Raw genomic sequence first — 16,584 nt, forward strand, 5'->3', positions numbered from 1 at the left:
CAGAAGATTGTAGATGAGAGAGTCGAGGCCTGGAGCCAAGCCAAATTTATAGAGGGGTGGTCTGTAGGATGTAGATGAGAAAGTCTAGGCCTGGACCCAAGCCAAGGTTGTAGAGGGGTGGTCAGTAGAATGTATAGGGTTGCCACCATATCCCTTTAAACCCGAACACATGTAAATTACACGGGTTCTGAGGCTAATTTAATGCAAATAAGACACCAAGTGAGTTTAATTATCACCTTAATCAGCAAAATAACCTGTGTAATTAATATGTGTTTGGGTTTAAAGGGATGAGGTGGCAACTCTAAGAATGTAGATGAGAGAGTCGAGGCCTGTAGTCAAGCCATGGTCATAGAGGGGTGGTCAGTAGGATATAGATGAGAGAGTCGAGGCCTGGAGCCAAGTCAAGGTTGTAGAAGGGTGGTCAGAAGAATATAGATGAGACAAGGCCTGGAGCCAACCCAAGGCCATAGAAGGGTGGTTAATAGGATGTAGATGAGAGAGTTGAGGCCTGGAGCCAAGTCAAGGTCATGGAGGGGTGGTCAGTAGGATGTAGATGAGAGAGTCGAGGCCCGGAGCCAAGCCAAGGTTGTAGAGGGGTGGTCAGTAGAATATAGATGAGAAGAGGCCTGGAGCCAAGCCAAGGTCATAGAGGGGTGGTCAGTAGAATATAGATGAGACAAGGCCTGGAGCCAAGCCAAGGTGATGGAAGGGTGGTCAGTAGGATGTAGATGAGAGAGTCGAGGCCTGGAGCCAAGCCAAGGTTGTAGATGGGTGGTCAGTAGGATGCAGATGAGAGAGTCGAGACCTGGAGTCAAACAAAGGTTGTAGATGGGTGGTCAGTAGGATGCAGATGAGAGATTCGAGGTCTGGAGCCAAGCCAAGGTCATGGAGGGGTGGTCAGTAGGATGTAGATGAGAGAGTCAAGGCCTGGAGCCAAGCCAAGGTTGTAGATGAGTGGTCAGTAGGATGTAGATGAGAGAGTCGAGGTCTGGAGCCAAGCCAAGGTCATGGAGGGGTGGTCAGTAGGATGTAGATGAGAGAGTCAAGGCCTGGAGCCAAGCCAAGGTTGTAGATGGGTGGTCAGTAGGATGTAGATGAAAGAGTCGAGGTCTGGAGCCAAGCCAAGGTCATGGAGGGGTGGTCAGTAGGATGTGGATGAGAGAGTCAAGGCCTGGAGCCAAGCAAAGGTCGTAGAGGAGTGGTCAGTAGGATGTAGACGAGAGAGTCAAAGTCTGGAGCCAAGCCATGGTCATAAAGGGGTGGTCAGTAGAATATAGATGAGAGAGTCAAGGCCTGGAGCCAAGCCAAGGTTGTAGATGGGTGGTCAGTAGGATGTAGATGAGAGAGTCAGAGTCGAGTTACTGGATTGTATCGGTAAGCCGCTGACTGAATTCAGATATAAAGAAAGTCTCCAATAAAGAATTATTTTCAGAATCTTCGGAAACAATTTATAATCCAGAATAATTGAACACACAGGAGACAATAAGGATCTGAAAACCCGATGGAGACGATTCCAGAGAACATTCTGGGTCATTTGCTGTCCGGGGAATAAACAACCCTCCCCCTCGTGTGACATCCGTCTCTCACGGCGGAGAGGTGACCGCGGCCGGCGGTGTGTTGGGCGCACAATGCCGGTGATTTTTGCTATAAATTTTATGGGGAGAAATGTTTTCTGGGGGGGAAGACTTCCATCCCGGGACAAGTACGAGTTTAATGAGAACATAACTCACCGCAACTGGGCTCCGAACGGTCCACCAGGGGCCCAATTAATGAGCGCTCACCCTCCTATATTTAATGCTCCGGTCCCTACAGGTCCAACGTGACGTTATTTACTTCCTTTATCTGTACCGTCCCCAGACCTCAGAGAACAACAAATTCTGAGAGCCGTAAAAGAAGGATGAAGACTGCGGAGGAGCCCGGAACATCGGGAGATGGGACTGAAGATTAGAGGGACCTCAGATGGAATGGACAAGCAACAGGGACATCGTGATTGGATGGCCAGGGGCTGGGGGCGGGATCTGACCCAGGTTAAGGACTGCTTGTCTAGATAAACCAAAACTTTATAGAAACTTTACAATATATAATCTGTATGCAGATCGGTCTCTGTTATTTCTCAGGGACTCTCTTGGTGAGATCTGAGCTGCTGTGCCCATTATGAGGAGTTCCCACCATCCCTGTGCTGAGTTCCCGGGTATGTACCCCCCGCTGTGCCCATTATGAGGGGTTCCCACCATCCCTGTGCTGAGTTCCCGGGTCTGTACACCCGCTGTGCCCATTATGAGGGGTTCCCACCATCCCTGTGCTGAGTTCCCAGGTCTGTACACCGCTGTGCCCATTATGAGGGGTTCCCACCATCCCTGTGCTGAGTTCCCTGGTCTGTACACCCGCTGTGCCCATTATGAGGGGTTCCCACCATCCCTGTGCTGAGTTCCCGGGCCTGTACACCCGCTGTGCCCATTATGAGGGGTTCCCACCATCCCTGTGCTGAGTTCCCGGGTCTGTACACCCGCTGTGCCCATTATGAGGAGTTCCCACCATCCCTGTGCTGAGTTCCCGGGTCTGTACCCCCGCTGTGCCCCATTATGAGGGGTTCCCACCATCCCTGTGCCGAGTTCCCGGGTCTGTACACCCGCTGTGCCCATTATGAGGGGTTCCCACCATCCCTGTGCTGAGTCCCCGGGTCTGTACACCCGCTGTGCCCATTATGAGAGGTTCCCACCATCCCTGTGCTGAGTTCCCGGGTCTGCACACCCGCTGTGCCCATTATGAGGGGTTCCCACCATCCCTGTGCTGAGTTCTCGGGTCTGTACACCCGCTGTGCCCATTATGAGGGGTTCCCACCATCCCTGTGCTGAGTTCCCGGGTCTGTACACCCGCTGTGCCCATTATGAGGAGTTCCCATCATCCCTGTGCTGAGTTCCTGGGTCTGTACTCCCGCTGTGCCCATTATGAGAGGTTCCCACCATCCCTGTGCTGAGTTCCCGGGTCTGTACACCCGCTGTGCCCATTATGGGGGGTTCCCACCATCCCTGTGCTGAGTTCCCGGGTCTGTACACCCGCTGTGCCCATTATGGGGGGTTCCCACCATCCCTGTGCTGAGTTCTCGGGTCTGTACACCCGCTGTGCCCATTATGAGGAGTTCCCACCATCCCTGTGCCGAGTTCCCGTGTCTGTACACCCGCTGTGCCCATTATGAGGGGTTCCCACCATCCCTGTGCTGAGCTCCCGGGTCTGTACACCCGCTGTGCCCATTATGAGGGGTTCCCACCATCCCTGTGCTGAGTTCCCGGGTCTGTACACCCGCTGTGCCCATTATGAGAGGTTCCCACCATCCCTGTGCTGAGTTCCCGGGTCTGCACACCCGCTGTGCCCATTATGAGGGGTTCCCACCATCCCTGTGCTGAGTTCTCGGGTCTGTACACCCGCTGTGCCCATTATGAGGGGTTCCCACCATCCCTGTGCTGAGTTCCCGGGTCTGTACACCCGCTGTGCCCTATTATGAGGGGTTCTCACCATCCCTATGCTGAGTTCCCGGGTCTGTACACCCGTTGTGCCCGTTACGAGGGCTCCAGGACCCCCCTTTACCTCTGAACACTGCTCAGGGAGGGAAAGTCCTGGTAATTGTAGCAGTGGTGGGGGGGGGGGGGGTCAGACCTCAGTAGTAGCCGCTGTCTTATGTAGGAGGTCGGTGGTCTGACTCTCCCTGGTGCCGGCATTGTGGAGTATTTAACCCTTGATGCAGTTACAGAACCCCGCCTGGTTCACCCCCCTCAATTAATAATGAGGGTTCAATCGGCTTTCAATTTAAATCTGAGACTCTGTGTGCAGCCTGGAGCCGAGGATCGTTCATATAATCGTTAACATGGCGCCACCCAGAGGTGTAACTCGGTAACGTAAATCCAGACTTGTCTCGTCATGTGTTTGATCTGCTGCATGTCCACAAGCTCTTCTCCTGGGGGGGGGGGGGGGGTCTCTTTATTGATGGGATTTCGGGGGCCGGCTTTTTGGCAATAGTTGTTTTCTCCATTCTGATTGGACGGTTCAGTGGTGGGAGGATGTTGGAGGTGAGGAAAGTGTACGATCCTCGGAGGACGGGAATATCGTTATTGTGAGATTTGTTCCGGATCGGATATAATATACACTCCCTGTATACCCCTATACTTTCCTATATACTCCCTATATACCCCTATACACTCCCTATATACCCTTTATACACTCCCTATATACCCCTATACTTTCCTATACACTCCCCATATACCTCCTATACACTCCCCATATACCCCCTATACACTCCCTATATACCCCTATACTTTCCTATACACTCCCTATATACCCCTATACACTCCCTATATACCCTTTATACACCCCCTATATACTCCCTATTTACCCCCATACACTCCCTATACACTCCCTATATACCCCATATACACTCCCTATATACCCTTTATACACCCCCTATATACTCCCTATTTACCCCCATACACTCCCTATACACTCCCTATATACCCCATATATACTCCCTATGTACCCCCTATACACTCCTCATACACCCCCTATATACTCCCTATATACAGTAACATTCGGCTTGTTGTTTTTTTTCTTTCATATTTTAGATTGCACAGAAAAGAAAGATTTCCAACAAAAGAAAAAGCCACAGTACACAGCGAGTCCCTTCTGTCCCCGAGTGACCACCATAGAGATCTCAGAATAATCCGCCCAATGGAGGAGTGACGGCTACATCGAGAAATGTTTTCTTGTTATGACACATGATCCTCCTGAGGGGGGCCCCCTAGAGCCCGATAGGACCCCCATCCCCCCGCTCCATACACAGAAAGGACCGTACTCTACACAGTAATCCCCCCGAGACCCATCCATCCATCCATCCATCCATCCATCCATCACATCCATCCATCCATCCATCACATCCATCCATCCATCCATCACATCCATCCAATCCATCCATCACATCCATCCATCCATCACATCTATATCTATATCCATCACATATATATCTACCTCTCTATCTATCTATCTGTCTGTCTGTCTGTCTGTCTGTCTGTCTGTCTGTCTGTCTGTCTATGGCTCTCTCTAATTCAGATTTAAAAAGCTTTTAACATTGCCAAAGCAATTGAGTTTTCTCCCCGTCTCTCTCTGTCCCCCCTCAGTGTCCCCCGTCTCTCTTTGTCCCCCTTCAGTGTCCCCCCGTCTCTCTCTGTCCCCCCTCAGTGTCCCCCGTCTCTCTTTGTCCCCCTTCAGTGTCCCCCCGTCTCTCTCTGTCCCCCCTCAGTGTCCCCCGTCTCTCTCTGTCCCCCCTCAGTGTCCCCCGTCTCTCTCTGTCCCCCCTCAGTGTCCCCCGTCTCTCTCTGTCCCCCCTCAGTGTTCCCCGTCTCTCTCTGTCCCCCCTCAGTGTCCCCCGTCTCTCTCTGTCCCCCCTTAGTTTCCCCCGTCTCTCTCTCTCTCTGTCCCCCTTCAGTGTCCCCCGTCTCCTCTCTCTCCCTCTGCTCCCCCCTCAGTGTCCCCCGTCTCTCTCTCTGTCCCCCCTCAGTGTCCTCCGTCTCTCTCTCTCTGTCCCCCCTCAGTGTCCTCCGTCTCTCTCTCTGTCCCCCCTCAGTGTCCCCCGTCTCTCTCTCTGTCCCCCCTCAGTGTCCTCCGTCTCTCTCTCTCTGTCCCCCCTCAGTGTCCTCCGTCTCTCTCTCTCTGTCCCCCCTCAGTGTCCTCCGTCTCTCTCTCTCTGTCCCCCCTCAGTGTCCTCCGTCTCTCTCTCTGTCCCCCCTCAGTGTCCCCCGTCTCTCTCTCTGTCCCCCCTCAGTGTCCTCCGTCTCTCTCTCTGTCCCCCCTCAGTGTCCCCGTCTCTCTCCCCTCAGTGTCCCCCCGTCTCTCTCCCCTCAGTGTCCCCCTGTCTCTCCCCCTCAGTGTCCCCCCGTCTCTCTCTCCCCTCAGTGTCCCCCTGTCTCTCTCTCCCCTCAGTGTCCCCCGTCTCTCTCTCCCCTCAGTGTCCCCCCGTCTCTCCCCTCAGTGTCCCCCTTTCTCTCTCTCCCCTCAGTGTCCCCCGTATCTCTCCCCTCAGTGTCCCCCGTCTCTCTCTCCCCTCAGTGTCCCCCCGTCTCTCCCCTCAGTGTCCCCCGTCTCTCTCTCCCCTCAGTGTCCCCCCGTCTCTCCCCTCAGTGTCCCCCGTCTCTCTCTCCCCTCAGTGTCCCCCCGTCTCTCCCCTCAGTGTCCCCCCGTCTCTCCCCTCAGTGTCCCCCGTCTCTCTCTCCCCTCAGTGTCCCTCTCTCCCCTCAGTGTCCCCCTGTCTCCCCTCAGTGTCCCCCTGTCTCCCCCCCCCGGGGTGTTGTCCAGTGTTTGGTGACATTCCTGCGTCCAGCCACAACTGTTGCGTGCGGTAAGGTCATGTGCTGAGAATAGTCCGTGTTCCGCGGCTCTCAGAAACTCACACCCGTCATTAAGCTGCAGCTGCAGCCCAAAATAGCAGCCGCCCCCCCCATGTGCCGCCCCCCGGCATCTGCCCCTCTCGGGTCTCTCAGTCTCCTCGCTGGCTGCCAGGATGAAGGTCGGGATCGCCGCGCTGATCGCCGGATTGATCGGAGGAGTCGGGGTCCTCCTGTTCCTCGTGGCATTCGGGACGGACTATTGGCTGCTGGCGACCGAGAACTGCGGGGGCCGAGAGGGGCCGATCACCCCCCCGGGAGAGGTAAAGAGATCGGACACACAGAGGAGGGGGGCGAAATATCGAGCGACAGAGGCGAGCGTCACGCCGACCGCGCACATTGTCCTCCGCGCCAATTTCTGTCTGTGACACCACTGGGGGGACATCTTCCCTCACTTCCTGTCTCTGTGACACCACTGGGGGGACATCTTCCCTCACTTCCTGTCTCTGTGACACCACTGGGAGGGACATCTTCCCTTGCTTCCTGTCTTTGTGACACCACTGGAGGGACATCTTCCCTCACTTCCTGTCTTTGTGACACCACTGGGGGGACATCTTCCCTCACTTCCTGTCTCTGTGACACCACTGGGGGGACATCTTCCCTCACTTCCTGTCTCTGTGACACCAATACAAAATATGGGGGGGGAGGGGTTGTCACCGGGACAGGAAGTCACAGACAGAAAATAAACACAATGTCACAAATTGTATCATTTCTCAGATCCACTTCAATCCTCCCTCCGGCCCCTCCCACTTTAGTCTTGCACAGTTGTACCGGCTCCTCCCCCTGGACTGAAACGGCTTCCTCTGATTTCACCGCACACTGTGAGCTTCTCTCCATGTGCATTAGAAGATATAGCCCCGCCTCCTTTCCTGGCTGGAGGACGTCCTTTTATCCCCAGCCCCGCCCCTTTCCTGGCTGGAGGACGTCCTTTTATCCCCAGCCTGACTATCCCTGGCCCCGCCCCTTTCCCGGCTGGGGGACGCCCTTTTATCCCCAGCCTGACTATCCCTAGCCCCGCCCCTTTCCTGGCTGGAGGACGCCCTTTTATTCGCAGCCTATCCCTAGCTCCGCCCCTTTCCTGGCTGGAGGACGCCCTTTTATCCCCAGCATGACTATCCCCAGCCCCGCCCCTTTCATTCATTAGATTTCAGTTCTTTCAATCACGGAGCATCACACGTGGGCGTTACCTATGCAAATACAGCCTGCGTAGGACCACCCACTCCTCTATACTACCATCCACCACCATCATGGCATTTTGATATTTGCATAACTCCTCCCACAGATTGCATCAGGACTCTTGAGGGGGAATTCTCAGGGGGGAGGGTGCCGTGATGTAATCAGGAAGTTAGGTACAGGCTCCTCCCACCAGCCATGATCTGCCTGCATTGCATAGAGACCCGGTGATGACATCACTGAGACTAAAAATAGGTGTGTGATGAAAAGGTAATCATTTTATTCTAAATATCATTAGGGGGAGGGGAGGGGCAAAATCCAAGCAGTAGACATTGTGCACTGACAAAAAATGTGGTCGTTTTTTTTATCTTTTTTTATTCTCGGGTCGTTCGCAATTCATAAAATATGAAAATTCAAACATTCTAAATAATAACAACTATTAAATTATCGGCATCCGGAGAAATTCCAACCGATCCTAAAGAGCGATCGCCTGAGAAACACAGAGCGGCGGTTCAACAAGAGGACCCCCAGATCCCGCCCCCCCCCAGATCCCGCCTCCTCCCCCCAGATCCCGCCTCCCCCCAGATCCCGCCTCCTCCCCCTTAGATCCCGCCCCCCCCTATGTGAATGGGTATCGGGTACTTTGTACCCCTCTCCATTCACCAAAAAAATAGTGCAGTGTGACAAAAGAGACAAGTCCTTTATTAAAAATGTCTTCTCCTTCTTCCTCCAGTCTTCTCCTTCCTCCTCCGGTCTTCTCCTTCCTCCTCCAGTCTTCTCCTTCCTCCTCCAGTCTTCTCCTTCTTCCTCCGGTCTTCTCCTTCTTTCTCCGGTCTTCTCCTTCTTCCTCCGGTCTTCTCCTTCTTCCTCCGGTCTTCTCCTTCTTCCCCCGGTCTTCTCCTTCTCCTGCTTCTTCCTCCAGTCTTCTCCTTCCTCCTCCAGTCTTCTCCTTCTTCCTCCAGTCTTCTCCTTCCTCCTCCAGTCTTCTCCTTCTTCCTCCAGTCTTCTCCTTCCTCCTCCAGTCTTCTCCTTCCTCCTCCAGTCTTCTCCTTCTTCCTCCGGTCTTCTCCTTCTTCCTCTGGTCTTCTCCTTCTTCCTCTGGTCTTCTCCTTCCTCCTCCAGTCTTCTCCTTTTTCCTTCAGTCTGCTCCTTCTTCCTCCAGTCTTCTCCTTCTTCCTCCGGTCTTCTCCTTCTTCCTCCGGTCTTCTCCTTCTTCCTCCGGTCTTCTCCTTCGTTCTCCGGTCTTCTCCTTCTTTCTCCGGTCTTCTCCTTCTTCCTCCGGTCTTCTCCTTCTTCCTCCGGTCTTCTCCTTCTTCCCCCGGTCTTCTCCTTCTCCTGCTTCTTCCTCCAGTCTTCTCCTTTTTCCTCCAGTCTGCTCCTTCTTCCTCCAGTCTTCTCCTTCTTCCTCCGGTCTTCTCCTTCTTCCTCCGGTCTTCTCCTTCTTTCTCCGGTCTTCTCCTTCTTTCTCCGGTCTTCTCCTTCTTTCTCCGGTCTTCTCCTTCTTCCTCTGGTCTTCTCCTTCTTCCTCCGGTCTTCTCCTTCTTCCCCCAGTCTTCTCCTTCTCCTGCTTCTTCCTCCAGTCTTCTCCTTTTTCCTCCAGTCTGCTCCCTCTTCCTCCAGTCTTCTCCTTTTTTCTCCGGTCTTCTCCTCTTTTCTCCAGACTTCTTCTTCCTCCAGTCTTCTCCTGCTTCTTCCTCCAGTCTTCTCCTGATTTTTCCTCCAGTCTTCTCCTGCTTCTTCCTCCAGTCTTCTCCTGCTTCTTCCTCCAGTCTTCTCCTGCTTCTTCCTCCGGTCTTCTCCTGCTTCTTCCTCCGGTCTTCTCCTGCTTCTTCCTCCGGTTTTGTTCTTGATGTGACTCGAGCCTTACAGTTGTCACCAGAACAGGAACAGAGGGAAAATCTTACGATGGGGACACTAGTTCTGGTGACAACTTTGTAAATATTTCCTTTCGCTTCCTGTTGTGTCTTTTGAAAATCTCTCCACCACTTTCTCTGACTTGCTTCTGATGCACATGGTGAGAAGCTCGCAGTGTGCGGTGAAATTTCTGACATTGTGTTTATTTGCTGTCTGTGACTTCCTGTCTTGATAACAATCCCTCCCCCCAACTTTTTGTATTGGTGTCAAAGAGACAGGAAGTCAGGAAAGATGTCCCCCAATGGTGTCACAGACGGGGTGACGCTCGGCCTCTCCCACCCGATATTCCGGGGGGGGAGGATTGAAGGTCCACCTACAGACCTCTGCACTCACATAATAGAATATAAATAAATGTTGGCCGGTCCCTTGTGTGGTGAGAAGGATGTCGGGAGGGATCGGCGCTCTCCATATAATAAATTCCCTTTTCTTTATAGAATGACACCCAGGCGGACCTCGGCCCGGCGCCCCTCTACTTCCACCACGAGGGATTCTTCTGGAGATGTTGGTTCAACGGCGAGGAATTCCAGGAGACCGTCTGGAACTTCTGGTTCAGTAAGATTCCATTTTATTTCAGTTCCTTCTCAATAAATGTGTCACCCGATTCCTCATTATACTCCATGTGACTTTGTATCCAGGCTCCGCCCTTCTAGAGTCACCTGACATGGGATAGGACACCTCTTTGTGGGTGTGGTCAGTCAGGATCCATTCATTTCAGCTTTCTTATCGCTTCTCTTCCAGCCAGCCAGGCGCACCCCAAACACTGCATAGAGGGCTACCTATTCCCTATGCCCATCGCCCAGGGGCCCGTCCCCCACCCCTCCTATGACCCCACTGCAGGTAAGTGACCGCCAACCATTGGCAATATACTATACTGTGTCCTCTGCTAATACCAAAACACTATGCCGAATATTATGTGACCAGTTTGGACCAGCTCCATAAAGACATGGGGTGACCAGTTTGGACCAGCTCCATAAAGACATGGGGTGACCAGTTTGGACCAGCTCCATAAAGACATGGGGTGACCAGTTTGGACCAGCTCCTTAAAGACGTGGGTTGGCCAGTTTGGACCAGCACCATAAAGACATGGGGTGACCAGTTTGGACCAGTTCCATAAAGACTTGGGGTGACCAGTTTGGACCAGCTCCATAAAGACATGAGTTGACCAGTTTGGACCAGCTCCATAAAGACATGGGGTGACCAGTTTGGACCAGCCCCATAAAGACATGGGGTGACCAGTTTGGACCAGCTCCATAAAGACACGGGGTGACCAGTTTGGACCAGCTCCATAAAGACATGGGTTGGCCAGTTTGGACCAGCTCCATAAAGACATGGGTTGGCCAGTTTGGACCAGCTCCAGGGCTGGACTGGGACAAAAATTTGGCCCTGGACTTCATGCAGACTGGCCCAGTTTGACAGGTCTCTCCCATGACGGCCGGACAACTCCCGCACCCCCCTGGCCACCCAAGCCCCCCCTCCCCCTCTCACTAGCCAGTGGCGAAGCTAGACATTATTTCACCCGGGGAAAAGAATCAGTTCTGTGCCCCCCCCCCCCTTATGGGACAAGATTAGGCAGAAGTGAGAAATCCCCAGGCCATAGCTGTTGAGTCAGCTGTTTGTCCCCTCCCCCCATGCTCCTCTGCCGTCCCCCCTGCTCCTCTGGTCCTCCCCCTGCTTCTCTGTTCTCCCCAGGTGAGCGCTGCAGGGAGGGAGAGACAGAGGAGCGGAGGGGTGCGGCGGTCTGCTTTCACTGAAGCCGGCCCACTGAGCCATCGGCCCACCGGGAAACTCCCTGTAGTCCCAATGGCCAGTCCATCCCTGACCAGCTCCATAAAGACATGGGGTGACCAGTGTGGACCAGCTCCATAAAGACATGGGGTGACCAGCTCCATAAAGACATGGGGTGACCAGTTTGGACCAGCTCCATAAAGACATGGGGTGACCAGTATGGACCAGCTCCATAAAGACATGGGGTGACCAGTTTGGACCAGCTCCATAAAGACATGGGGTTGACCAGTTTGGACCAGCTCCATAAAGACATGGGGTGACCAGTGTGGACCAGCTCCATAAAGACATGGGGTGACCAGTGTGGACCAGCTCCATAAAGACATGGGGTGACCAGTTTGGACCAGCTCCATAAAGACATGGGGTGACCAATTGCCAGTGTGCCCCATCAATTGCTGCTACAGCCCCAGTGTGCATCCCCCACTTACCTGTCTCGGGTCACGGCACTGTCCTCCATGTCTTCTCCCGTCCTCTGCTATGATTGGACGCCTGATAGGGGTCCAAGGGGGTCGGATACCTGAATAGGGGGCGGTAGCGGCGACCATAGATGGATTCAGGCAATGCATGAATCTACCTATGGTGATAGAGGGGTGACAGGAGAGAGGGGGCGGCGCCCTTTATGGACGCACCACCGCTGAGGAGGATCGGAATTGGGAAATTCTCTGGGATGGAGGGTTTCCCACAAGGGAGTTATAGACCCCCTAGATGGCGTAGCCCTGAACATCTGGATCCTCCCCCGAGTATCGGAGCCGATGTCAGATGGAACATCTTATCATTTATGGTCCAGGGTAGAAGAGAAGTCCGGCTCCCGGAATCGGCGGCTCTCTGCTGGCACGTGGGCTGAACCACCAGCTGTATATATATAATTATAGGAGGGATCAGCGGCAAGAAGAGGCCGGGAAGGGCTGCTTGGAGTCACTTCAAAGGTCTGGGCAGCACAGTGGCTCAGTGACTCCATAAGGTCCATCTACATGGAGTTTGCATGTTCTCCCTGGACTTCCTTCCACACTCCAAAGACATGGATGTAGATTAGTTGGCCCCTTTCTAAAATTGGCCCCTAGTATTGTGACCTGCTATGCCGAGTTGACCTTGATAACGCTCTATCTATGCCACCAAGAATGAAGGCCAAAGGGGGTCCAACCCGCTACTAGCAAGGGGGACCTAATAAAGGGGGTCCAACCCTCTACTAGCATGGGGGACCTAATAAAGGGGGTCCAACCAGCTACTAGGAAGGGGGACCTAATAAAGGGGGTCCAACCCGCTACTAGCAAGAGGGGCCTAATAAAGGGGGTCCAACCCGCTACTAGCAAGAGGGACCTAATAAAGGAGGTCCAACCCTCTACTAGCAAGAGGGACCTAATAAAGGGGGTCCAACCTGCTACTAGCAAGAGGGGCCTAATAAAGGGGGTCCAACCCGCTACTAGCAAGGGGGACCTAATAAAGGGGGTCCAACCCGCTACTAGCAAGAAGGACCTAATAAAGGGGGTCCAACCCGCTACTAGCAAGGGGGACCTAATAAAGGAGGTCCAACCCGCTACTAGCAAGGGGGACCTAATAAAGGGGGTCCAACCCGCTACTAGCAAGGGGGACCTAATAAAGGGGGTCCAACCCGCTACTAGCAAGGGGGACCTAATAAAGGAGGTCCAACCCGCTACTAGCAAGGGGGACCTAATAAAGGAGGTCCAACCCGCTACTAGCAAGGGGGACCTAATAAAGGGGGTCCAACCCGCTACTAGCAAGGGGGACCTAATAAAGGGGATCCAACCCGCTACTAGCAAGGGGGACCTAATAAAGGGGGTCCAACCCGCTACTAGCAAGGGGGACCTAATAAAGGGGATCCAACCCGCTACTAGGTCTGGTGGCTGGTGACTGTATATTTATGACAAATTAAGGGCCCGTTCACGCAACGCATGCGGCCAATTGAACTTAACCAAATGTCACTTTGTAACATTTTAATAAAGTTTACATAAAAAAAAAAAAAATAACACAATGAAATCTCCTCCCTCTGGTTGGCAGTGTACAGAGGCTTCTGGACGGCGTTCATCATCCTCGCCGTTGCCTCCAGCGTGGTGGGCGGGCTCCTGCTGGTGTGCGCTGTGCCCTTCGCCGCCGCCCAGCTCTATAAAGTAGGAGGAGGATTCTTCATCACTTCTGGTAAGAGGACAGCTGTGCGCGGGGGAGGGGAGAGGGGCGAGCAAACGGGAGTTTTATTACCGAGGGAAATGTATCTATCGGGGAGAAATGCCCAAATCTTACAGTTGTCACTGGAAACAGGAAGAGAGGGGAAATCTTCCAGTGGGGGACACCTGTTCTGGTGAATGTCCCCTCACTTCCTGTTGTGCCTCTAAAGCAGGAAGTGAAGGGAAAGTTTAAACTTTAGATTCACATTTGGGGAAATGTATGATAATTACAACGAATCGTCTCCATCCTGCACTGACACGCCCCTTCCACCCAGAACTGAACTGTCAGTGATTGGCGGAGCCACCTAGAGGATTCTGATAGGTCGATCGCTCCAGGGGGAGGAGCTCTGTAGTGAGTTTTTACATTCCCACACCTGCTATGGCCATTTCTATGTTTTATAATGGATCCGGGGCTCTAGGGGTCAGTATGACTACCACATGAAATTTGTGAGTCCCCATCAGAGTCCCCCGTTACATCAGGGTCCCCATCAGATTCCTCCTTACATCAGGGTCCCTATCAGAGTCCCCCGTTACATCAGGGTCCCCATCAGATTCCTCCCTTACATCAGGGTCCCCATCAGACTCCCCCATTACATCAGGGTCACCATCAGATTCCTCCCTTACATCAGGGTCCCCATCAGAGTCCCCCGTTACATCAGGGTCCCCATCAGAGTCCCCCGTTACATCAGGGTCCCCATCAGAGTCCCCCGTTACATCAGGGTCCCCATCAGAGTCCCCCGTTACATCAGGGTCCCCATCAGAGTCCCCCGTTACATCAGGGTCCCCATCAGAGTCCCCCGTTACATCAGGGTCCCCATCAGAGTCCCCCGTTACATCAGGGTCCCCATCAGACTCCCCCATTACATCAGGGTCCCCATCAGAGTCCCCCGTTACATCAGGGTCCCCATCAGAGTCCCCCGTTACATCAGGGTCCCCATCAGAGTCCCCCGTTACATCAGGGTCCCCATCAGAGTCCCCCGTTACATCAGGGTCCCCATCAGAGTCCCCCGTTACATCAGGGTCCCCATCAGAGTCCCCCGTTACATCAGGGTCCCCATCAGACTCCCCCATTACATCAGGGTCCCCATCAGAGTCCCCCGTTACATCAGGATCCCCATCAGAGTCCTCCGTTACATCAGGGTCCCCATGAGAGTCCCCCTTACATTAGGGTCCCCATCATAGAGTCCTCCTTTACATCAAAGTCTCCCCTTTACACTAAGGTCCCCATCAGGATCACCATAAGAGCGGAAGGGAAGTGTCCAGTATTGGGGGGGCAGGAAGGGGGGAGTGTCGGGTATTGGGGGGGCAGGAAGGGGGAGGGAAGTGTCGGGTATTGGGGGGGCAGGAAGGGGGAGGGGAGTGTCCCGTATTGGGGGGGCAGGAAGGGGGAGAGGAGTGTCCTGTATTGGGGGGGCAGGAAGGGGGAGGGTAGTGTCCGGTATTGGTGGGGGCAGGAAAGGGGGGGTGTCCGTTATTGGGGGGCAGGAAGGGGGAGGGGAGTGTCCGGTATTGGGGGGGCAGGAAGGGGGAGGAGAGTGTCCTGTATTGGGGGGGCAGGAAGGGGGAGGGTAGTGTCCGGTATTGGGTGGGCAGGAATGGGGAGGAGAGTGTCCTGCATTGGGGGGGCAGGAAAGGGGAGGGTAGTGTCCGGTATTGGTGGGGGCAGGAAGGGGGGGTGTCCTGTATTGGGGGGGCAGGAAGGGGGAGGGAAGTGTCCGGTATTGGGGGTGGGCAGGAAGGGGGAGGGGAGTGTCCAGTATTGGGGGGGCAGGAAGGGGGAGGGGAGTGTCCGGTATTGGCGGGGGACTCTGCGCAGAATGTGGCGGCGGGGTCGATATCACCCCCTCGTACTGATACGTGTGTGTTTTTGTGGTTGCAGGCGTCCTGCTGGCGTTCTTGATCGCCCTTTTCGCCCTGTGGAAAGAGTTCGCCGCCGACCTGGAGCGGTACATCCTGCTGGAGCGCGCAGAGCGCTGCGCGCCGGACTCTCACGTCCACGTCTATTACGGATGGTCGTTCATGTTCGCTGCCGCCGGGACCCCCCTGGTGCTGCTCTCCGGCCTCCTCTTCTTGTGCGCGGGCCGGAGCATTCACGTGGAAGAGAAATAGGCGACGCCGGCGGAGAGAGCGCCGAAGATTGCAGATTTTTTTTTTCCAAAGCCGCGGAGGAGAAGAGAACTTTTTTTTATGTCCGTATTCAGAAGTCACCCGCTGTGCCGAGCTGATTTAAGAGTCAGATAGTGGACCGGGTTTGGCGTGGCGGGGGGCGGACGCAGAATTAAATATGGCGTACGCGCCCGAGAGCCGCCATCGCGCGCCGCTATAAAGTGTCTGAGAGGAAGTATTGTGTGATTTATTTCTATGATTCTGTATTCCAATAAAATCTCACAAAATAAATGTGGTGCCGTGTCTCCCGGGTGACAGCAGAGGGCGCTATAATGTACGGGTAGAGTGTCAGCTCTTGGGGTTTAGATCACAATTATGTCCCAGCATGCATTGCTCTGCCCCCTACAGGAGTATAGGAACTACTGTGCAAAACAATAAGAAGAGATAGCGAGAATTACACCCGACATACAGGACAGGAGAAGTGCTACTGCAACAGTATGGAGGTTGATCAATATAAAGCGCCCCTCCCCCGCTATAATCAGATCTGGCCTCATTGATCTCTGCGGCCGATCGATATTTCTAATTTCTTCTGTAAAAAAAAAAGAAGAAAGAGAACAAATCCTCTGCACTGGAAGTCATGAGAGATCGCTCTCTCTGCCCCGCGCGGGGCGCCACTTCTGGCGTGAGACGTACGGCGATCACGCCCCGCATTTGTCACCCGCATAGAAATGGAAATTAATCGCCATCCATCGCCCACCGCCGCCGCCCTCCGCCACACACGCGTGTCACGTCCCCGATCCGTCACAGAATAATTGCTAATTAAAGGCGATATTTCACCTATCAAATCTCTGCCGTCTTTTATGAATCCGCGTCGGCACTTAGCGCATCAAATAATCGCGCAGTAAAATATTATGATGGATGGAATCTCGCGCTCCGCTCCGCAAACACGTCATAAATTCTCCGACGAGGAATGTGGAACGACGCGTTTTATAGATAAAGGA

At 53.9% G+C, this 16,584-nt stretch overlaps 1 protein-coding gene across 1 annotated transcript; it reads left to right on the top strand.

Annotated features, from left to right (window-relative positions):
* Nucleotides 1-6,512: 6,512 nt before the first annotated feature.
* On the top strand, nt 6,513-15,874 carry LOC120914375 (transmembrane protein 182-like). Its single transcript, XM_040325060.1, has 5 exons — nt 6,513-6,691; nt 9,950-10,067; nt 10,254-10,352; nt 13,314-13,451; nt 15,357-15,874. Exons 1-5 carry the CDS (start codon nt 6,545-6,547, stop codon nt 15,584-15,586), a joined length of 732 nt encoding a protein of 243 aa, XP_040180994.1. The 5' UTR covers nt 6,513-6,544; the 3' UTR covers nt 15,587-15,874.
* The last annotated feature ends 710 nt before the right edge of the window (nt 15,875-16,584 follow it).

The sequence above is a fragment of the Rana temporaria genome, chromosome 9 (assembly GCF_905171775.1).
Source record: "Rana temporaria chromosome 9, aRanTem1.1, whole genome shotgun sequence".
Lineage (NCBI taxonomy): Eukaryota > Metazoa > Chordata > Amphibia > Anura > Ranidae > Rana > Rana temporaria.